We start from the raw sequence: 21,324 nt of genomic DNA on the forward strand, positions 1-21,324 counted from the left end.
AGCATTTACTCTCCCAGGGCCAGGGAGCCCAAGAGCACGGGGAATAAAAGTAAAGCTATGAAGCTGGCATTTGCTTTATTCAGTTGGTGCTATTACAAGAGCCCTCCCACACCAATCACTAATCCCACACTAAGGAAACTGAGGAAACAACCCACAGCGGGATTCAGGCCTTGGGTGGGGGGGGAGTGTCCAACAGACGGAGGGGTTGGGGGGATCGAGGGGTGGGGGGGATGTTTCAGTTTGGTTCAAACAGCTTTAGAAGATGGTTGTTGGCTTTCCGTTCGTCATCCTCCTGCTGAGCATCTCTATATATCAGATACTAAATAGCAGGGAGACTGAGATATGAACTAGACAGAGTTCCAACTCAAAAAGTACAGAGAGCCTAGAGGAGAAGGGATGTTCGTAAGGAGAAGATACAATATGGTGTGTATGTCTGTGTGTGTGTGTGACCAGTGATCCTCTGGTCACAACATTTTTATCAACTGATCAATAATAATACATAACCCTGTTTTATATGTTTCTGTTCAAAAACATATCTTATTTAATATTTACTGTTACTTCGGTAACATTGAATTTACCAGACACAGTAACTTATACCTGAACGAAGCTGGTCTCACACATGCATTTTCAGCCTCCTTGTTCACTTCAGCACCATGCCTGGGGGCCATTTTAAACAGCGAAATTCACCGACAAAACCCACAAAATTGTGAAAAACGCGGCACTAAATAAACTGCAAAAAATACACTTGTTTACAGCATCAGAGCGGAAACTAGAAGCGGGGTGCCGCCATGTTTGACTTCAGCTGGGAACGCAAGCGGCTGCCTCCCGGGACTCTACTTTCCCAGCACTCTGTGCGTGGCTCTGCTGAAGTAACAGGAGTGTAGATTGGGGATTAGTAATGAGTAGCAGCAAGTAGGTGAACTCACAAATACGGAATCCGCAGATAATGCAGACTGACACACACACACACACACACACACACACACACACACACACACACACACACACACACACACACACACACACACACACACACACACACACACACCCCTGGATGCTATGGGAGCACAGAGGAGAGGCTGGTAGCCCTGTGCGAGTTGCACAGCAGACAAGGATGAGGATTATGTCCTCTAGGAGGTAACCCCTCAATTATGCCTGTTGCTGGTAATACCACCTGTTGATGCTATAAGAGGGAGGGGAAATGGGGAGAAAGAAAGGGGAGAAGAGACCAGGGAAGAGGGATGAGGATACCAGGATGGGTTAGCAGGGAAGGAGGGAAGATTGAAAACTCCTGCCCTAAATCTGGAGGGAGTGGGTGATCTTTTTACATTTTCTGCCTCTTCCCCATTGCGTCAGTATCTTCTTCGTAGGGAAATGAACAGAGAACGTTTCTGAAGTCATTTTCTTTGTTTCTAAATTGTGAGAATTACCTTTCCACTTTTTAGTGTTCAAAAATTTTGTTAAATGTCCTTCACTTTCAAAACACAGTTGAGAAGTCCTGGGAGGCTCTGAGCAGTGTCTTCAGCAGTACTGGGTGCAAGTTCTCAGGCCCCAGGTCCTCAAAGCACACAGAGGAAATACAGGCTGTTAGGGATTCCTGGGTGGAGACAATGGTCTGCAGCACTCAGCGCTTATTTTTGGGAAATAAGTGAAGAATAAGTAAGCTTTGAGGAATGTCCCTTTAAGAAAGAGTTGATCTTGCACCCCCTGAGCCAGGCTAAAGGACCCTCAGCTGAGCTGGGCAGAGACGTCTGTGTTTCTGTCAGAGGAGAAAAACGTGCCAGCCATTTGCCACTCTGTCAGAGAAAACGTTAACTTGTCCTTCACTCCTTTTCCAGAAAACTTGTAAGTTATCACAATCACAGATTCTTACAAAGAATAAGAAAGGGGTGAGGAGAGGTTGATAGAGTCTGAAGTTCCACAGCAGAAGCTGCTCAGAAGCTTGAGAAATGGTCCCTGTATCTTTTCTAAGAACCAGTTTCCTCATCCTGAAAATAAGAACAGGAAGACCTCTCTCTGAAGGCTGGTGAAACTGGGGTCTTTGAGACCCTGGGGATGTTTGTTCCTGTCCCCTTTCCTGTGAAGATGCCCTTCCTGCATGTTGTGTGATGTGTGTTCTGTCACAGAGTCTTGGAGTGATAGAGATTGAAGTGTCCGTGGAGACTGGGCGGGCCAACCCTCACTTTGTTTAAATGGCATAACCGAAGTCCTGGGAAATTCGGTGGTCTGCGTGGGACCACACATCCAGCCAGGGGTTGAACCCAAGGATCCCCCTACCTGGGGCTCTTCTGGGCAAGTGCGTGGTGTTTGTCGTTTTCCTTCACCATGGAACTTTGTTGAGTCAATACTCAGAGAGAATATTATCCATTAACTACAGGGCAAAACCAATAGACACTCCCACAGCTTTGATCCAGCTGCTGCTAATGCAGGGGTCCCTGGCCTCTGGTGGGCTTACGTCAGAGAACACTGACCTCAGGAATGAATTTATTTCACCCTTCCCAGGGCTGGCACTGGCCTCAGAGGTGGGTGCTCCTGAGTGGGACCTCTGCTGTGTGGTGTTGTAGAAAGGCGGGGGCTGATTGTTGGGTAAACTGTTGCATGGAATCTGTCACTAGCTGCGTGACTTCAAGCACAAGTGCAGTTTCTTTTCTCTGGGACTCAGTTTTCTCATCATTGAAAATGTGGACAACATGTCTATTTTACAGGACTAAATGAGACCATGTATGTGATGCAGGTACAGCCAATGACAAGTCTTAATATTTGGTCATTTTTTTCTTTTGGGCCCAAAGCATTTATGCCTATTAATGGAGCTCAGGTAAAGGGATTGGAGAACTCACTCCAAGTTATTTAAATGTTTTTCTTGCTAAAATAATATTTTAGAAGCAATTTATATGCATTATAGAAAAATTCAAATAACAGAAAGTAAAAAAGATAAGACTATTCCACTATACTTTCTTCTATGCATATATTACACACATTTTTATATAAAAATAATATAATACTGTGCCGACTATATCATAAGTTGCTTTTAAAATCCAACAATAGATCATGAACATCTTAACATATAAATAAACCCATTTGTACAACTTAGTTTTTAATGACTACACAGTGGTTCACTGCCAATGTATTCAATTACTCAAATTCATTCTCTTTTATAGACCTGTAGATTGTTTTCAATTTTTCTGTTATAATACATAAACAATGCTACAATTAACAGTCTTGTGGGTAAATCTTCGGGCACCCCCTTAATTATTTTCTTAGTATAAATGCCTTGAAATAGAATTACTGAGTTCAAGGAAGTTCCTAATGCTAAAGCTTTTGATATAATTTACCACATTGCCCTCCACAAAATTATAGCAAACAGTATTCACACTGGGAAATGATCTTCATGTGAATGTCTGAAACTTGGGTTTCTGGGCTCCTCAGTGATGGATGGATCAGGACTTTGAGGGGGTGGGTGAGAAGGAAGTTCCTCCATTCAGGTCATGTCCTAAATTCCTCTTCAGTGAGTGAAGCGGTGAGAGGCACTCTGCTAGGTGCTGGGGATAAAGATAAAACAGCACAATCCCTTCCCTGAGCAGCAGACAATATGGTGTGATAAGTCTAACCACAAAAGTAAACCTCGGGGTTAATCCCGAACCCAGTCCTGGTCAGACTAGGGGCCAGAAGGAATTAGCAAAGATTTCCTGGAGGAGGTGACATTCCACACAAGCTTTGAAGTAAATAAGAACTAGTTCCATGAAGAAGGGCAATGGAAGGGCAAAGGGATCAGTGTTCAAGACTTGGAAGTGGGAGCATGCAGATCCAGGGGAGGCTAATCCCCAGTGAAGCCAAACCCAGACATGTTCTAAAAGGACTTTTAAAATAGGTGACTATATTTCAGCTCCTTCTATCGTAACAACTTGAGAATCATTTGCTCCAGTGGCATGTGGTGGATAACAGACACCAGGGGGCTGCTAATGACTGGTCAGTGACAACAGAGCGGACGACTTAACTTAAGAGCTCAAGGCCATACTCTTTGTAATAAAGTCCACGTGTGATGGGGGATACCTCCCTTGTAAAGCCTCATTGGTTACAATTCCCAGCCTCTTCTCTGTTTTAACAGGTAATGACATAGTTTTTCAAGTGTTCTTTTTTTGGAATTAAGATACCTAAACTTTGACATTACTGTTAACTTTGAAGAAACCGGGCCCCAAATATTAGGGGTAATTTCTACTGTGATTTTATATGACTCAAGTGTGTGTGTATGTGTGCGTGCGTAAATTAGAAGGGGAATGGAAAGAGGTGAGGAGGGGGAGCAGGCGGAGGGCAGGCTACCCAGCCAGAGAGGTAGGCAGGCAGGGACCTGAGGGCCCTCTGTGCTGTACGATTTGAATACATTCTCAAAGCATGGGAGTCATGGGAGGGTTTTAAGGGTTTGGTTGTCACAAAGATCATTCCAGGTAGCAGTGACAAAAGACCCAGCTTCAGCAGGATACCCTCCTCACCAAGGTCAGAGGAAAAGGAATGGATGTGGGTGTCAGTCTGCCCTCATGGGGTTCTCACTGATGCTTGTGGATTCCAGCCTGCTCTCCACCCCCCTATTTTGCATCAGTCTTCTCTTCCAGAACACATGCCCTGTGGCCTTCAGGCTCCAGCATCAGCTAGAGAGACAGCCTTAGAGGGACTGTTTATCCAGCCCTCACAACAAATGCGGTGGTGGTAGTGGGGGTGTACAGATACATAACCCAATTCCCCTTTTAAGCCTGTTGATGTAGTTTATTGCTAACTTCATCCCATCCTCTGTAATCCTAGCTGCATAGATTATAAGAAAATAACAATAAAAACAAACAAACAAAAAAGAAATGGGAGTTGAGGAAGTTGAGAGCACTGTTCTTAAAAGCTTGGCTGTAAACAGAAGAAAGGAATAAATGAAAGAGAGGAATACAGGACTGAGGAAGGGCCTTTAAAAAGAATGGAGGGGGGAGGGTATAGCTCAGTGGAAAAGTACACGAACAGGGTCCTGGGTTTAATCCCCAGTACCTCCGTTAAATAAACAAATACATAAATAAATCTAATTACCTACCCCCCACCAAAAATTTTTTTTTCTTTAAGTGAGTTAGGAAGGAAAAACTTCCTTAAAAAAAAAAAAAGGAATGGAAAAGATTTGAGTACATTTCTATGCTGAGGGTATAGGGCCATGAGAGTGGAGGGGGTGGGTAGAGATTAAAATACAGGCAAAGGAGGACATTTTATGGAATAAGACCAATGAATAAATTGAAGTTGTGTGGTAGGTGAGACTGACAGGCAGGGCATATGAAGTGAGAAGAGTCAAGACGAAACTCTCAGGGACTCTAACATTCGTGAGGCGGCCAGGAGAGATGGAGACAGACAAAGGGCTCCAAGGAGGGGGTAAACAAGTGCACCAAACAGCGTACAGAGATTCAGTAGTACTTTAAGAAGGAAAAACAAATCAGTGGATCAACGGTTTAGGCAAATAAAGAAGTCAGAATTCTCCAGAGTAATTTCATCCCATTGGTATGATTATGAGTCCAAGTATAAAGGATTGAGACGTGATAGGGGTATACTAAATTCTCTCTTTATTACTCAGGCAGTTATAAGTTAGCACTTTGGTGGGGGAAACAGTGATAATGCTGTGATGGTGCTGTGAAGCAGTGATGGCAAAAGTTAAGTAAAATGGGCACTCTCATATTTTGACTGTACATGGGTAAAATCTGTTTGGAGAGCAATTTGATAATAAGTGCCAAGAATCTTAAAATATTCATATTACTTTCAAATATTAGTTTTATATCTGAGACTCTACTCTTAGAAAGTATTCATAAATATTGGGAAATGTTATACATATTAACATTAATAAAAAGATAAACTGAGGCAAATTAAAATTTTTAAGAGTTTATTTGAGCAAAAATTGATTCAAATAGCAGCATCCTCTATTACAGGTAGAATGGAAGTCCAAGGAGCTGTACAAAATGAAAGACTTTTACAGGCAGAAGGGGGTGGGAACAAGGAAGTCATACTAGGCTTAACAGCAGGTTGGTTATTGGAAAGTTACTTTCCTTTATGGGGTTGCAGGGGTCTGCCAGGCAGATGACCTGACTAGTGCTGACCAGGCAGTTCCTGGTTGGCTGGTTTAGGATTTCATCTCTGGGAGATGCAAAACTGTAATTAAGTTAAATCTCAGTTTGGTGAAATGGGGCTGAGCATAAGCGACTCCAGTTGGGGCCTGTTGTCTTGTTTTTAACAACTGTCCTGCCACTTACAACTGTGAAAAGGCGATAACCACCTACATACCAACAGTAGGAGAGGTTAAGTAAACTATGGTGTGTCCATTTGTTGGAACACTGACTAGCTGTTACAATATTATGTTTGTGTGGCTTATTGTTGTAACCAAAAATGCTTATATTATAATGTTACATTACAAGCTTAAGAGCTGGCTAGACCATGGAAACTACAGGGTAATTGGACTCTTTTATAAAGCACCTCCATGGAGTGGAGGTGGGAGGCAGAGTACACACAGAAAAATGTTAATGGTGTTTGCATCTGAGCTCTAGGACCACAGGAGGCACTCGTTTTTATTCTTTTAGCTTCTCAGTCATCTCCAAATTTTCTTTAATGAGCATGTAACATTTAAAGAAAATTTAAGGAAATGTTTTTTAAGAGGAGGTTTGGTGGTAAAGGGAAGGGGAGGGATAGAAAGTGTCTTGAGAGGGATGCAGGATCAAGGGGAGAGTGGCTTTTTAGGATGGGGATTGTCTGAGAGTGTTTGTGATCAGTGGAGGGGGGAGGCTGATGTTAGGGTAGGAAGGATGCTGGGGAGGGCAACACAATTAAGGGAAATGAGCGGGTGGGGTGGAATGGGGAGGCTGAGAGAGGAGAAAGACACTCTGAGCAAGAGAGAATGAGGTAAGAACGGGTGACTTTGAGATAAACTGGAGGGAAGTAGAGGGAATTTTTATCGGGGATCATTTCTTTTATTTAGAAACTGGGAGTTTCAGTTTGTTGAGGGTCGAGATGTGGGAGTGTGATCAGGGACTTGAGAGAAGCAAAAGTGTGGATGAGCCATTGTGCAGAATGGAAGTAGAGGAAGAATGAGGAGCATGAGGGTGGGGAGCCCTGTGGTCCCATCTGAGGTTGGAGAGCAACATTTGTCAGGACACCAAGAGCCAAGTGATGGGAAGCCCTTCAGCTGGACCTCCAGGCTGTGAACAGGAATGGAACAGTCCAGCTGGAGTTGGGCCCTGGAAAGGCATGTAGTCCAGGGGACAGAGGGTCAAGACTTGCAGAGGATGCTTGTGTGAGTATCATTGAAATGACAGACTGCAGCACTGGGGCTCACAGACAAGGAAGTGAAACCAGGAAGAGTCTGGTAGATTGGACCAATAGAGATGAGGGACTGAAGTCCTTAGCCAGGCTGAAAAGCTAGTTTAACCTGACCAAGGGTCTATGAGAGGTGGAGGAAATGCAGCTAAGGGCAGAGCAAGGGCGGAGCAAGTTTTGCCATCCAGGACGAGGACAACTGCTCCATGAGGGTGTGACTGTGGGCACAGGAGGGTGGCAGAAACAGAGGAGTGATAGAGGAGGGGGCAAGATCGGGGAGAGAGTCTGATTTTGGGTGGTGACCCATCAGCAGGGGTGTTGAAGTCAGATAGGGCAGGGAAGGAGAAAGTCTAAAGCCGCTGGTGAATGTGGGAGAATCCTTGGGGGTGCCAGATTATTAATGACAAGGATGGGAAGGGGCAGCCCAATGGCAGAGGAGAATGAATGTTTCAGGGAGAGTAGCAAAATATCCTAAAAGCCAATGCAGAGACAGGAGTGTGTCAACACCAGTTGCTGGCCCTTAGCGACATGGAGCAGAGGAAGACTGCAGCCTCTGCTGCACTCCACCCTTCCACTGGAGAGGACGTAGAAGGAAGGAGTGTCGTCGTACCATATCTCATCTCAGCAAAGATTTTATTTGAGCCTTTCGAAGGACAAGGCAACGTCCTACATAGGCTGAAGAACAGGAGGATGAATTAAAATGGACCAGTCCATCTGAGATATGTAAACAAATAGCCACAAAATAGAATAGAAGGGGCTCGGTGCCATGAAACAGGTCCAGGAAAAGGTGGGGATTTTCAGCTGGGGCTTAGGGAACGCCTTTTGAGATGGGTTTTGAAATACCACTTAGACCATGGGGTTGAGGTGGGGGAGGGGGAGAAGAGGCAGTGTGGACAGGGAGTAGCATGAGGTGGCACAGGGACAAGAAATCCCATGGTCTGTTCAGATGAGATCTAGTAGAATTTGGTTAGAGTGTAGTTTGCACAGGAAATAGGATAGAGAAGGAGAGGAAGCAGGTTTTGTAAAGACCTGAATGCCTAAATAGGGAATCTAGACTTTATTCCTTGCATAGGGACTTCTAAAGTTTTTGATCGCAGGCCCTATTAGTAACAAAATATTTAAATATGTGTCCCCAATATATGTATGACTAGTTATTATATATGTTCATATCAATAATTGATATGCTAAATATTAGCAAAGCTTAATTCTTTTCCTTTGCAGTTAAAATAAATAAAAATCAAGTCCTTTAGAATGAGAAGGCAAGTCACAGACTGAGAGAAATTATTTTGCAAAAGACATATCTGATAAAAGATTTTATCCAAAATACTTAATGAACTCCTAAAACTCAACAATAAGAAAATTAACAACCCAATTAAAAAATTGGCAAAAGACCTGAACCTCACCAAAGAAAAGAAGATAGACGGCAAACACATCATATAAAAAGATGCTTCTCATCCTATGTTATCAGGGAAATGCAAATTAACTACCATGGGATACCACTACAGTCCTTTTGGGATGGCCAAAATTCAAAACACTGACACACCAAATCCTGGTGAGGATGTGGAGCAACAGGAATGCTCATCCATTGCTGGTGGGAATGCAAAATGGTACAGCCACTTTGCAAGACAGTTTGACAGCTTCTTACAAAACCAAACACAGCCTTACCACACAATCCAGTAGTTGTATTCCTTGGTATTTATCCAAATGAACTGAAAATTTATGTCCACACAAAAACCTGCACATGGATGTTTATAGCAGCTTTGGTCAAAATTGCCCAAACTTGGAAGCAACCAGGATGTCCCTTAGTAGACCAATGTATAAACGGTGGTACATCCAGACAATGCAATATTATTCAGCTCTAAGAGAAATGAGCTATCAAGCCACAAAAAGACATGGAGGAAACTTAAATGCATATTTCTAAGTGAAAGAAGTCAGTCTGAAAAGACAGCATAACATATGATTCCAACTATATAACATTCTGGAAAAGGCAAAACTATGGAGACAGTAAAAAGATCAATGGTTGCCAGGGGATGAGGGGGAGAGAGGGATGAATAGATGGATAATAGAATGTTTAAGGCAGTGAAATTATTCTGTATGATCCTATCATGGTGGATACATGATATTACATAGTTGTCCAAACCCGCAGAATGTGCAACACCATGAATGAACCTTAATATGAACTACGGAATTTGAGTGATAATTATTTGTCAGTGTAAGTTCATCCATAAACATACCACTCTGGTCAAGAATGTTGATAATAGAGAGGCTAGGCATGTGTGGAAACAGGGGTGTATGAGAAATCTCTCTAATTTCTGCTTAATTTTGCTGTGACTCCAAAACAGCTCCAAAAAATTAAGTCTTTTTTAAAGGAAAAGTCATTATAATGTGATCAAAATGTATGCAGCTAATAAACATAGTAAAATATTAAAAACTAGAAAAATAGATTTCTGATACTTTTCCCCACAAGCCAGTGACTTATCTTGTACATCCCCTGGGGTTTGCACCCCCTGCTTTGGAGACCTGTGATCATATGAATCCTTCTTGATTAGGAGAATCTGGACTTTGTTTATGTGCATCTGGCAGCCCAGATGGGATAGCTGGAAGGAGGAGGGACTGGATCTGGCAAGATTGGTTAGGAAGTCATTCTTTCCTTTCTTGCTTGTTGAATTCTTCCATCAGGTAATGCACCAAGAGATGGTGAAGTGAATAAAAGGGAATGCAACGGAGGATGCAATAGAGATGATAAAAACATTATTGTGCAATCAGTGCCATCCATGGCTTGTCTCAATGGGGACCTAAGGCAACATAGCCATGTATGAGCTTTGGGTGAGATGGGATGGGGGAAAGAGGGAATGCCAGATACCTGGTTAGGAAAAGACCTCCCATCCTCTAGATATTGCTGTTGTCTCCTGTCCTGAGGACCTGGGAATGAATTAATCCCATTGCCTGCTCTTGAATCACCAGGCAACAATCAATGCAAGCTACTGCCTGCTGGTTCCAGACACTAATCTCTGTAAGCCTAACATGCCTCAAACAGAATCCCTTTTTTTAATCCATCCTCTCCCGGCAGTATCATCCTCTTTGTGCTCTCTGCCTCCTCCCCCTTAAACTGATATACTATCAGCAATCCCTCTTATGCCCAAATCTTTCTTTCCACTCTGTCTTCTGAAATTCCCATTTCTTAGTAAGTAAGCCTACCCACTTATCCTATTAACCTCGTCATATTCTGGACTCAACTCAAGCCTGGCTTTTCTCCAAGACACAACTTCTCCATTAGAACTTTGAAGTGGACACTTACACTTAGTAACATTGACATCTTCCCCATCCCCTAGTGCTACTTTCCAGGACGTTAGTCCTCTGTGCTTGCAGAAAAACCTGTTTCTTTGAGAGTCATGTCACATGGCTGCATCAGCCTCCCCCTTCCTGTCCCTGCCATCTTCTTACCTTCTGTCACTCCCTCTCAGTTGTAAAGTCTTCAGCTCCTGACTTACCTTCCTGCCCTTCATCCTCACCCTGCTATTACCCAGACAAATTCATCATCCCCAGGGACAACACTCTGTTTTCCTTGTCTGATCACTCTGACTCCAGAGACCAGCACACAACTCCACATGGTACTGCCTAACTGCATTTCTCCTTATTTCCACTGTTCTGGAAAACTTTGGCAAACTACAACCTGAAGGCCAGATGCAGCTCACTGTTAATTTTGTAAATAAAATTTTATTGGGACACAGCCACACTCATGCAGCTACGTAATGTCTATGGCCACTTCTTGCCACAACAGCAGAGTTGACTAGTTAAGACAGAGACCGTAAGGCCCATGAAGCCAAAAATATTTACTATCCAGCCTTTTACAGAAGAAGTTTGCTGACCTCTGTTCTAAGCCAAAACAAAAACAAAAACAAAACAAAAACAAAAACAAAAACAAAACCTCTTTTTCTATAAAAGTAATACATGAGGATTATAGAAAGTTTAGGAAATATAGAAAAAAAGTATTGATACAATAAAGAAAAACAACTCCATAATATCCTGTAACTCAGGTATAATCAACTATTAATATTTTAGTATTTTCCTTCTTGATAGTTTGTAGTTTTCATGTGTCTGTGTATATACATACAAATATACTTATACATGTAAATTATTTTTACAAAATTATGATCATATTTAAAAATCTGCCTTTTCATTTCAAAATATAGTGTGAATATTTTGCTCTATAAATTGTTACTTTTCTGCAATATGATTTTAAATTTCTTTATAGTAGCCCATAGAATGGATATAATGTAGTTAGCCAGTCATCGTTATAGAAAATTTATACTGTTTACAATTTTTGCTCTTTCAAATATTGCTGTGATGAACAGTATGAGCATTCTTAACTCCGGTAGGTCATAATGAGAAGAAGATTGGAGTCACCACCTACTGAATGGGTAATACATATACATTGTTATATATTCATATGTATGAATATGTATTATCATAAATATAAAAATCCTAGTAAGTCGCCATTGTGTTTCATATACTCCTAATGGTCCTTGGTGGTTTGGGGGTGTGGATGGGGAGTAGGGGAAGGGCTAGAGGTGGAATAAGTGATACAGATTAGCACCAACAATATTTTATGAAAATGAGTATTTGGGAAACTGACTTTAAGAGTGCTGTATCATGTAGCATGTATATTCTTGCTTTACACCTTAAACACTAAATAAAAATAGAATTTACCTTGTAATGAATGAAATTCTCATTGTTGGGTGACAAACTAGCTGTTATGAACCAAAATGGGAAAGATGTGGGGATGAGAGTCAATCTGGAACAGACATGGCCTGGCAGAGGTTTGAACATATAAGACAGTTACCTCGTATGACTTTTGAATCATGCAAATTTTAAATAGTGGGACATTAAAATAGCAATAAAGTCTCAATTTACACACAAAATTTGAAACAATTTGAATCTCCAATTTTAAAAAATCAGCCAAAGACTGAATATTTTTTAAAAAGTAATTACATTGTAAACCTTGTTTATAACACTGCCATATGACCATCCCATGGACGAGAAATACCCATCACTGACAAAATCCTGGAAATCACACTTTTTTTCATGCACAGCAAAATTTCAATGAGTGATTTTAATGACTATTCTGTTCTTCTAATGTTTGCTGTTATTATAGTTGTAAACATTTGTATTACCATAACGCCAAATATTAACAAGCATTGAAAAATACACTTGAAATTCAGTAACTTTAGAAGAGGAGGTAGATGTGATTAAAAAGCCAAAGAAGGCAGGTAAATGAGACATGGCAATGCTATCAACTTAGGAGAATAGTAAAGATGATGCTGAGAAAATATAGAGCAGCTTTAGTGCAAAAATGTGCCACAAGCACAGTATTTAACAGCTCCATAACTCATCCTAATTTACGTTTATTCCTGGGGAGAAATTTTTCTGAAATATGCACATTTTGAATACTGCTAAGTCTTCAGATATGCATCTCTTAGATAAAATAAATCACATAGGAAACTGTCCTAGGTAAATCCAAGTGAGGAACTCCTGGAGACATTTGGAAATGCAGTGTTGGAATTCAAAAAAGAGGCCCGAGCTGGAGCTATAAACTTGGAAATTATCTGTATAAGATCTAGAGTTTCAATGACGAGAAAGGATGGACTTGCCAAGCAGAAAGTACACATTTAAGAGAAGTTCAAGGACATAATCTTCTGAAGCCACCAAATTCAGAGGATAGGAAGAGGAAGCAGACAGGGAAGACAGTGAGAACCAAGAATGAGTCAAGAAGGATCCAAGCATATACTTCTAGCATCTCTTTGATCCTCCCTACGACCCTCCCAGGCTGTTGTAGACACCTGGTTGTATAATGAGGGCCATGAGAAGTGAAAGGTGAATCAGCTTAGCCCAGGAAACAAACAAAAAAAAGACCACAGATGTGAGCTTGGGTGAAGTAGGCAAAAATCATGACCACATTTCAGCTTAGAACCTTCTTTATTAAGAAAGGGCCTTCAGGCATTTTTTATTAACAAGTGGATATAAACCTGGCATGAGCACCTCTCAAAGTCATAGTTCCAATTATTTTTGTGAGTTCAAGAGAAGGTCGAGAACACAATGGTGGTGGCTTAGCATCAAAACAATGACAATCAAGTTGCTCACCTTATGCCTTCAATCAAACATAACTATCACCCCTTCTGCTTCTGTCCTCTGAAGACTGAGAAGTTGAGATTCAAGACTTGATATTAACCTAGACCACATGTAGCACTTGCTGTGACAACAGACAAGGCCCCCACCCATACTCATACTAGGACAAAATGGTGGCTATGTTCTCTGGGCTAAACCTTCACATCTCTGACCGTCTTCTAGATCTTGAAGTATCTGATTCTCCCGGGGCAAGGGCGGATCACTGGGCCTAGACCGCCAGCAGCAGGAATGCCAGGGAGCACCCCCTTGGGTGTTTTGCCCACGTGGAATGCTTCCCCTGAGGACGACTCCACTGAGGCCACACCCGCGAAGGCGTGGCGCAGGTCGTAGTGCGCCCGGTTCAGCGGCTCGGGGATGGGGTTCGGGGGAATCATCTCCAGGGGTTCCGGCTCGGGCTGGACAACTGGCTCAAGCCCGAGCGCGTCTGCCTCCGCCACCGGGGTAGGTGCCTCTGGCTGGGGCTGCGGGATCACAGGCTGGAGAAAGGACGGTTTCCTGAGGTTAGCTTTGGAGCTAATTGGAGCCCCACCCAATTCGCCCATAATAATAATGTTTATTTGCAAGAAATCTGGCAAAAAAGAACTACCTAAGTACAAAGGATGGTCATCAGAGCTACAGGAGAGGGGTAACTGGCCTGTGGTAGCCCTTTTCTCGCCCGTTGTTTTGGGGACAGTAGATTTACACTCACGTCCCACGAGCAAAAGGACCCTACCTTATGGCTAATCTTCACCAGCAGCGTCACCCTTTTCATCGACAACTGCAGCCACCCGGGAGCTGTCAGGCCGATCTGGCCCCCTGGTCTCTCAGACTCAGAAACCACTCTTACTATCCCACCCCCAATAACCCCCATTCTCCAGCCCTGCCAATAAAAACGTGGCCTTGTCAACTATACCCAGGACGGTTCTGCCCTGTAACAACAAGATCGTGGGAGAGAAGGGCATGGCTGAAACATCCTTCCATTTGTTGATGATTTCACATTCCCAAGCTCCATTTATATTGTGGAGCTCAAAAGGACAGGCGGCAAATGCCCTGTCATTACTAACGCTGGGCAGACATGTTAAGGGGTCAATGTAGTCTGAAGATGAGGGGAGGTACATCCATGATGCCCTACCTGTGTTGGGAACAAGGTGCAGGTCACAGTGACATCTTCCCCACCGCCAACTTTTTCAATGAATGTCCCCCTACAGAAGCCATATTGCTGTGCACAGAAAGAGAGGAGTTATTTGAACTGGTTCAAAAAGTGGGTTTCTCTCCATTTCACTGATACTCCAACACGTCAAGGGGAAAAAAAAAACCTTAAATTCTTAATTCCTTAAAAAAAACAACTTTTCCCTAAAGTTTATGGTTTCTGCTTATAGAGGATATATACATATACAATATATAATTTACAAAGAGTGTAGAAAATACAGAAATGCTTTGAGAGTGAGATCAACCATAATCTCAGAAATGGTATGACCCAGGAGAACTGTTAACATCGATGTATTTCCTTCTTATTTTTAAATACTATTAAATAATCATTTAAAAATTGGGATCACTGTGACTATCATTGTACACACTGTGTTTCACATACTATAATGATAGCATTCTCTTATTCTTTATCCTTTGAAAACATAATTTTTGTATCTATTTTGTATCTATAATATTTGTATCTAATTTTTCTATGTACTGAGGTACCATATTTTATTCAATGACTCCCTCCTGTTGGACTTTTAGATCTTTTGGGGTCATTTTGTATCTGTGATAAATCATCTTTATAGATATATTTCTGTCAAACGCAATGATTTCTTTAGGCTCAATTCCTGGAACTGGGCATTATTGGCTTCAGGACTTGAAAGATTTCATATCAGAGATATATCTAGGGAATCTACACTTTAGACTCTCAGCAGCCTGGCATGACTTCTCTTAATTAGGAAATAGCCTCTCTGACTCCAGGGGACTCCTGTGGGTGAGAAGATTTGGTGACAGCTCTTAAGCAGGGGAGATGACAGCCCAGAGGATGGCCTGGCATGACCCAGCCCTCACAGGGAGTGGGTATTCTGCACTGTTCTCTTTTCCACAGCTCCAAGATACAAACTCGCTCTGAGGATGTTCTGTTCCATGACCTGCTTCGCCGACACAACACCTGGCCTGCTCACCTTTTCTGCCAGCAGGTTGCACGTGGCTGGGTCCGTGACATCTTTGGCGACACAGTCAGTGGCAGCCACTGCAAACTCCACATAGACAGCAGCAGCTTGAAGAGGCTGATGAGGATAAATGAAGCTGTTCATGAAGCAACATGACTGAGCAGGAAAAAGGCAGGGAAGGAGAGGCCAGAGCGAAATAGCGAGGGACACGGCATTGCATAGTCCAGGGAGCACCGTTCACAGAGACCATGCTGTGTGGCCAGGAAATACGCCCCCAGTGGCTCACATAGGGCAGTCATAGTGACATTGGGCTTTGAGGGCTTGTATCCAGAAGTTGGGGTTGGGTCTTCTCTGAAGGAGGTGCAGCTATCCACTGCCCATCATTCAGAGCAGAGGTTAGTTTTCAGATAGGAAGCAGGAACCCAGAGGGCTGACCTTACACTGACCTGAGTGGGATCCCTGCCTCCCACCACACTTCCCTTGTGGACCTGCACTTTGAGACCCAAGATTCAGGTTCCTCCAAGAAGGGGTGGGAAAGTAAAGAAATGAATACCTCTCCCACGTATTTTAGATAGCCAGGTCAAATGAAAAAATATAAACCAAAATATGGAAGATATTTATGCTTTTCTATCCTATAGTTCTTGGAGCATATGGACAGTTGCAATAATAAAATATCTGTTATTGATATAGTCTGGGGTGGAGGTGTTCTGAGAATCGCATAGTCTGGTGCATAAAATTACTACCCATACAGTGTAATTCCAAGAATGTGATGGCTGGCATCCAGAATACCAGTTTTTTTAAATACTAGAATTCTGTTGCATTCAAATGTGCTAACCTAGTCACAGTACTATTAGGTTTTTTTTTTTCAGTGATTCAAAAGGCATTTAGGATTCTACCATCATATGCCTATCTGTTTAAGTATATCTGTGCCTTTATAAGTATCAATTACGAGAGTGCTACAGACGTTCAGTGGTGGTGGGCGATGGCCAAGTGGAGACCCATGAATTACACGCGCTTTATACGGTGCGTGCTCTGGATAAAGTGGGAACTCCCACCCTGGTGATAACAAGAACCAAGGAACTGGGGACATACAGCATCTGGAGGTTTTATGTTAAAGTGGCTTAGGGAGGAGCTGATGGTCCTGTGGGTCCTCAGGGCACTCAGGACCCTATCTGTCCCTTTTCTCCCTTCTTGCCTTCCTGTTGCTGTCCCTGTACCCACTCTGTCCCTCACCCCTGCTTCATCACATTTACTCCCAAAGTGCCATCAAACTGCCCAATCCATCAGCAGGGTCTCAGTCTTACCGCAAATTGAGCCCGAGAAATTTCCACCAGCTGTAAGTAGGAGCCATTGCTCTGGGCGTTGGAGGCAGCCAGTGCAACCTCTACTGCGTGCACCACCCGGCTGTCATTCAGCGGGGCCAGCAGGGGGCAGTTTGGACACACCCTGTGCACATCCTCGGCAGAATCTATGCACAGAGAGAAGAAATCAACCTAGTTCTGGGCTGTAGTTCTCTGCAGCATTTGCCCCAGCTCTGCTGATTTAAAAGGGCTAAGACATGCTCCAAATGGCTGTAGGCAAAGTCTCTGCTTCTTTCTGAACCTTCATGTGAGTCCTGTCATATGGGCATTTTTGCAGGATCCCCTCTCACCAGGGGGCGATTTTCACCTTTGATGAGAACAGCTTCCTTAAAACATCCCAAATCCAGGAAATTTGGCTTTTCCTTTTCATCACCATCAACGTGTCTAGAACTACTCCCGTTGAAAACAATTCCCATTCCTTCCTCACTCTCTCTACAAGGTAAACATCATAAGGAGAATAATCGTCTCTACCTGGACTGGAATCACATTTTGCAGACAGCACGGAAAGCTGGCCATCCTGTTTCAGCACATGGAAATCACAGTCTCCTTCCACCGCCTGGAGAAAGAAACCCACAGTGAGGGCCCTCCCAGGGAGGTGGGGCAGGGGGCAGGGTAGGGGGACAGAACCCTCAGGCATGGATGTCAAAGGTAAGCCTCAAAAAAATCTCCTGCATGGAGTGATATCGAAACATTACACTCTCTGACTTCAGGGAGGGCTACAACAAAAAAGTGAAGTGTGGTAAAAATCGGCCCCAGGGGAGGCGCCATCAAATGGCAATTTTAGAAACTGCACAGGCTAGCCATAAAGGCAGGCCAGGAAGTTGGATAAAAGAGGCCTGCTCTTTGCAGAGGCACAGCAAACCAGGCTGGGGCTCCCCTCACAGTCACCCTAGGAGGGACACTCACATGCTCTTTCATCTGCCTCACGCTGCAGTTTGCCAGGGGTGTGGGGTCCCGAACGTGGCAGGTGGTTTCCAGCGTGTCTATTTCAACTTCATACACTTCTCCCGTGGGCTGCTGTGGACACAGAGAATGAAGAGGTGAGCAGCCTGGGCCTGCTGAGCAAACCCAAGTGTGCACCCCACTGGGTTTGAACCCACTTCCTCCCTCCACCCTGCCCGGTAGGAAGGGGTGAGAAGGAAGGCAGAGTGGGCTTGGGCGGGTTGATGTAACCACGGTCATCACTCTGAGCTGTATTTGGAATCTAAACGTGAGTGTTCATACTTATAAAATTCTACCCTTCAAGCAGGATTTTGAAAAAGACAGCTTTGGATTTTTCTTGGTCAAGCAGGTGGTGTAGGAGAATAACTTACTGCCTCTCCATTATCTTCTCCATACCTCCCTCCACTTCTTCCTTCCTTCTCAACATCTACTTTCTTTCCTTCCCCATTTTCTTTTCCTTCCTAAAGGAAAAGTTGTCTGTGGCTTTTTGTCTTGCGGATGACTGGATGCAAAGTTGCTGCTCCCTACTGCCCCCTGCTGATGATGAAAGGGAAGCCGAGCCTCCCTCTGACAAAGGAAGATTCTAGCACAGAGGGGAAGAAGTAGTGGGGAGGGCTGGGGTAGGGGAGCTTGTAAGACTCCTTGGAATTGTTCCTGCCAGATCACCTGTTTCTGTATCTTTTCTTCAAATTCCGGAAAAGCCAGAAGTACAGTAACTCTTTTTTGAATTTTTTTTCCAGCCCAGTTCTGCTTGCTTCCTTGTTTCAGTTCTGCCTCACTAGTTCCCAATCTCCTCTCCTGGAGGAAGCAGTGTTTTAGGACGTGCACATGTGCCCAAGTTAACTTCCTGAAAACACTCAGAGCTACAGTGAATAGGAACCAGGTGCTCCTGGGTTTCTCAAGGAGTAACTTTCAAGCCCCGTGTCAGTGAAAATCGCAACGTTGTTCATTACATTTCCCTCAGATATGCACATTGTGTATTATTTTCCCTGAATTGATCAGTATTTCCTCTGAACCATCATTGTGCTGCAATGTGGTTTCAGTACTCCTAAAGTTCATTGTGCCAACAATCGTAATTTCAAATATTTTGTCCCATTATGAGGTCAGATGTCAGAGTCAATCCAGACATCCTGAGGTTTACCTTATTTTCCTTCCTAGATTATAAATCTCTTATGGGCACTAACTGTCTTTTTCTCACCTTCGCACTAGGTTGAATCATTAACACGCCAGTATTTGACTGCTTTTAATGTACAAAAATGGAAATTTCTTATGACTCAAACTAATGTCTCCCATAGCACCCAGCACTGTTCTTGCCCATCGAAGGCTTGGAATCAATGTTGGCTGAAAGCATGATCCTTCATCAGATATAAAATCTGATTTCAAAATAGGCAGTAGACAGACACCCTTCCTCTACCTCTCCAAATCTCTCAGCTGATCCCCAAGTTTGATCGTCATTCTCACCAGCTTCAGATGGCACTGGTTTCTTGTCTAGCATGTAAGGACTGAATCCACTCATGCCAAGATTTCTCTTTGGGAGGTGAGTGCCTTTTTTGGGGAGGCAGATAGTGTAGAGGAAGGACCACAGGTCTGGAATTGAATCCCAGCCCTTTGCTTACTAATTATATGACTTGGGCTAAAAAGAGAGAAGCCCTAATATGTCAGACCTTCGGTTTCTTCTTATGTAAGACAAGGAGAATACCCCACAAGACTGAGTGGGGTTAAGGAGACGATATATACGAAAGGCACTTAGCAAATGCTAGTTTCATTCATTCTCAGTCTTTCTCCAGAGAAAGAAGTGTATTTCTACTCAGTGGTAATTTGGCAACTAGAATCCAGTCTCTTGGGTCCGAATTCTAAAAGCCATATTTTCTACCTCTGATCTTTAGAATATCATTTGAATGAAGCCTTTTCTCCTCCTCACACCTCCCAACCCCGTCCAGTGCCCTCCTTGAGACCCCATGACTGCGGAGCAGAGTGTCTCCTGTCTTGCCCTTCTCCTACCCTCTGCCTCCCTCCTTGGAAGAATCAGCTGAGCTCCACGCAGGTTCACTTACCCGCGGCCACACCCTGATGCTGTCAATCTGGTTCAAGGTGTGCTTGTAGCCCCGAAGAAGGCGCTTGTTGATGTAGTCCACGGCCACCAGGGCTGCTTGCTCTGTTTCTGGGTCATCACAGGCCGGCTCCCTATAACCCGGCATCGGGCCATGTGGGACAGAGAGGCAGCCGCTGAGCTGAGCAAGGCAAAAGAGCAGGATGAGGGACTTCATGGCTGCCCCGCACAGGTCTTGGCAGGTAGGCAGGCAGGTGGCTGGAGACTTCAGGACCAACCCAGGAGCTCTGCTGGGACAGTTAGACTAATGGAGGGTCCAAAGGCTTTATATATCTGTTGGAGCCTGCGGAAGACTTGCGTAAGGATGTGGGATGATTTCTGTTCTGGTTCCAAAAAAATACCCTCTGCAAACACCAGTCCTGGAAAAGCAAACAGGTTAGGACATCGCAGAGCCTCCAAGAAATCTGCCAAAGTCAATGCTGTTTGGGAGCAGGCGGGTGGCAGGTTGGGGGTGGGCTGGGGGATGATCCAGAGTCAGAACATGATAACAGCAGCAAAGAGAGGAGGCAGCTGAGAGGAAGGGGTGAGCACGGAGGTGAGGAGGGGCCAGCACAGCTGGCCTTGGAGTGCTGAGCTGAGCACGCCATGGGATCTGTGGTTGGGGGCAGGGTAGGGGGCAGGGAAGCAGGGATATTCAGCAATTTGATAAAATCCTCTGATGTCAGAGACAGTGATCTCCTGGAGGAAGAACAGGGCCCACAGATGCAGCAAAGGTACCAATGATCTAGAATGAGTGGGAGAGCCACGGGAGATGCCAAGATCTTGGGTGAGATTCTTGGAGGAAAGAAGAAAGGAAGGGAGAGATTTCTGCCTAAAGCTGGGGATGGGGAGAGGAGGGTTTCCTGCGTCAGGGCCAGGAGGGCTACGGCCAGCAGAGCTTCTCCACTCCCTCGGCCCCTTCTCTCTAGACCCATAGCCAGTACCCTGCATGGACACACCCTGACTTGGGTCTCCTGGGTGGCTGAGCATGATTGGCACCAGTGGCCATGTGTCCCCAGTGACCCCGTGCTCCCGCGACCCATGCTGCCAGCCAGTGGATGAGTGCAACGGGGGGAGCCCTTGCTGAACAGCAAAGCTCTGGGTCTGAGTCCTGCCCTGCTGGCTGGGACTCTGTGGGGGCACTAGGAATGCAGATGCCTCCTTCAGGCCCTTCAGAGCTTTAGAATTCGAGTGAGCCTTGGTGGCCAGAGCACAGGGCACAGTGTTGGTTCTGGCCCACCTCTCAAGTGACCCTTGACAATCCCAAGTATGACCCCCAAGGAAGGGTGGGCGAGATAGCGAGAGG

At 44.2% G+C, this 21,324-nt stretch overlaps 1 protein-coding gene across 2 annotated transcripts; it reads right to left on the reverse strand.

Moving 5' to 3' along the window:
• Positions 1 to 13,274: 13,274 nt before the first annotated feature.
• Positions 13,275 to 20,296, reverse strand: AHSG (alpha 2-HS glycoprotein). 2 transcript variants are annotated; one of them, XM_032482710.1, is made up of 7 exons: positions 19,984 to 20,296; positions 17,894 to 18,001; positions 17,459 to 17,543; positions 16,931 to 17,094; positions 15,639 to 15,743; positions 14,615 to 14,701; positions 13,275 to 13,979 (listed from the first exon to the last, which is right to left on the reverse strand). In XM_032482710.1, the coding sequence occupies exons 1-7, from the start codon at positions 20,194 to 20,196 to the stop codon at positions 13,662 to 13,664; spliced, it is 1,080 nt and encodes a 359-aa protein (XP_032338601.1). In that variant the 5' UTR covers positions 20,197 to 20,296; the 3' UTR covers positions 13,275 to 13,661. The 2 variants fall into 2 exon arrangements, with proteins under 2 accessions (XP_032338601.1, XP_006188902.1); XM_006188840.3 differs by having other exon boundaries at positions 17,894 to 18,004; positions 19,984 to 20,295.
• Positions 20,297 to 21,324: the final 1,028 nt, after the last annotated feature.

Source organism: Camelus ferus, chromosome 1 (assembly GCF_009834535.1).
Source record: "Camelus ferus isolate YT-003-E chromosome 1, BCGSAC_Cfer_1.0, whole genome shotgun sequence".
Classification (NCBI taxonomy): Eukaryota; Metazoa; Chordata; class Mammalia; order Artiodactyla; family Camelidae; genus Camelus; species Camelus ferus.

What these genes read in the sequence shown, in the direction of transcription:
- AHSG (XM_006188840.3), bottom strand. Translation starts at nt 20,196, where the DNA reads ATGAAGTCCCTCATCCTGCTCTTTTGCCTTGCTCAGCTCAGCGGCTGC. An exon ending in TGAGGCAGATGAAAGAGCAT is followed by an intron (nt 17,544 to 17,893) that starts GTGAGTGTCCCT and finishes TTCTTTCTCCAG; the next exon opens with GCGGTGGAAGGAGACTGTGA. An exon ending in GCACCTTGTTCCCAACACAG is followed by an intron (nt 13,980 to 14,614) that starts GTAGGGCATCAT and finishes TCCTTTCTCCAG; the next exon opens with CCTGTGATCCCGCAGCCCCA.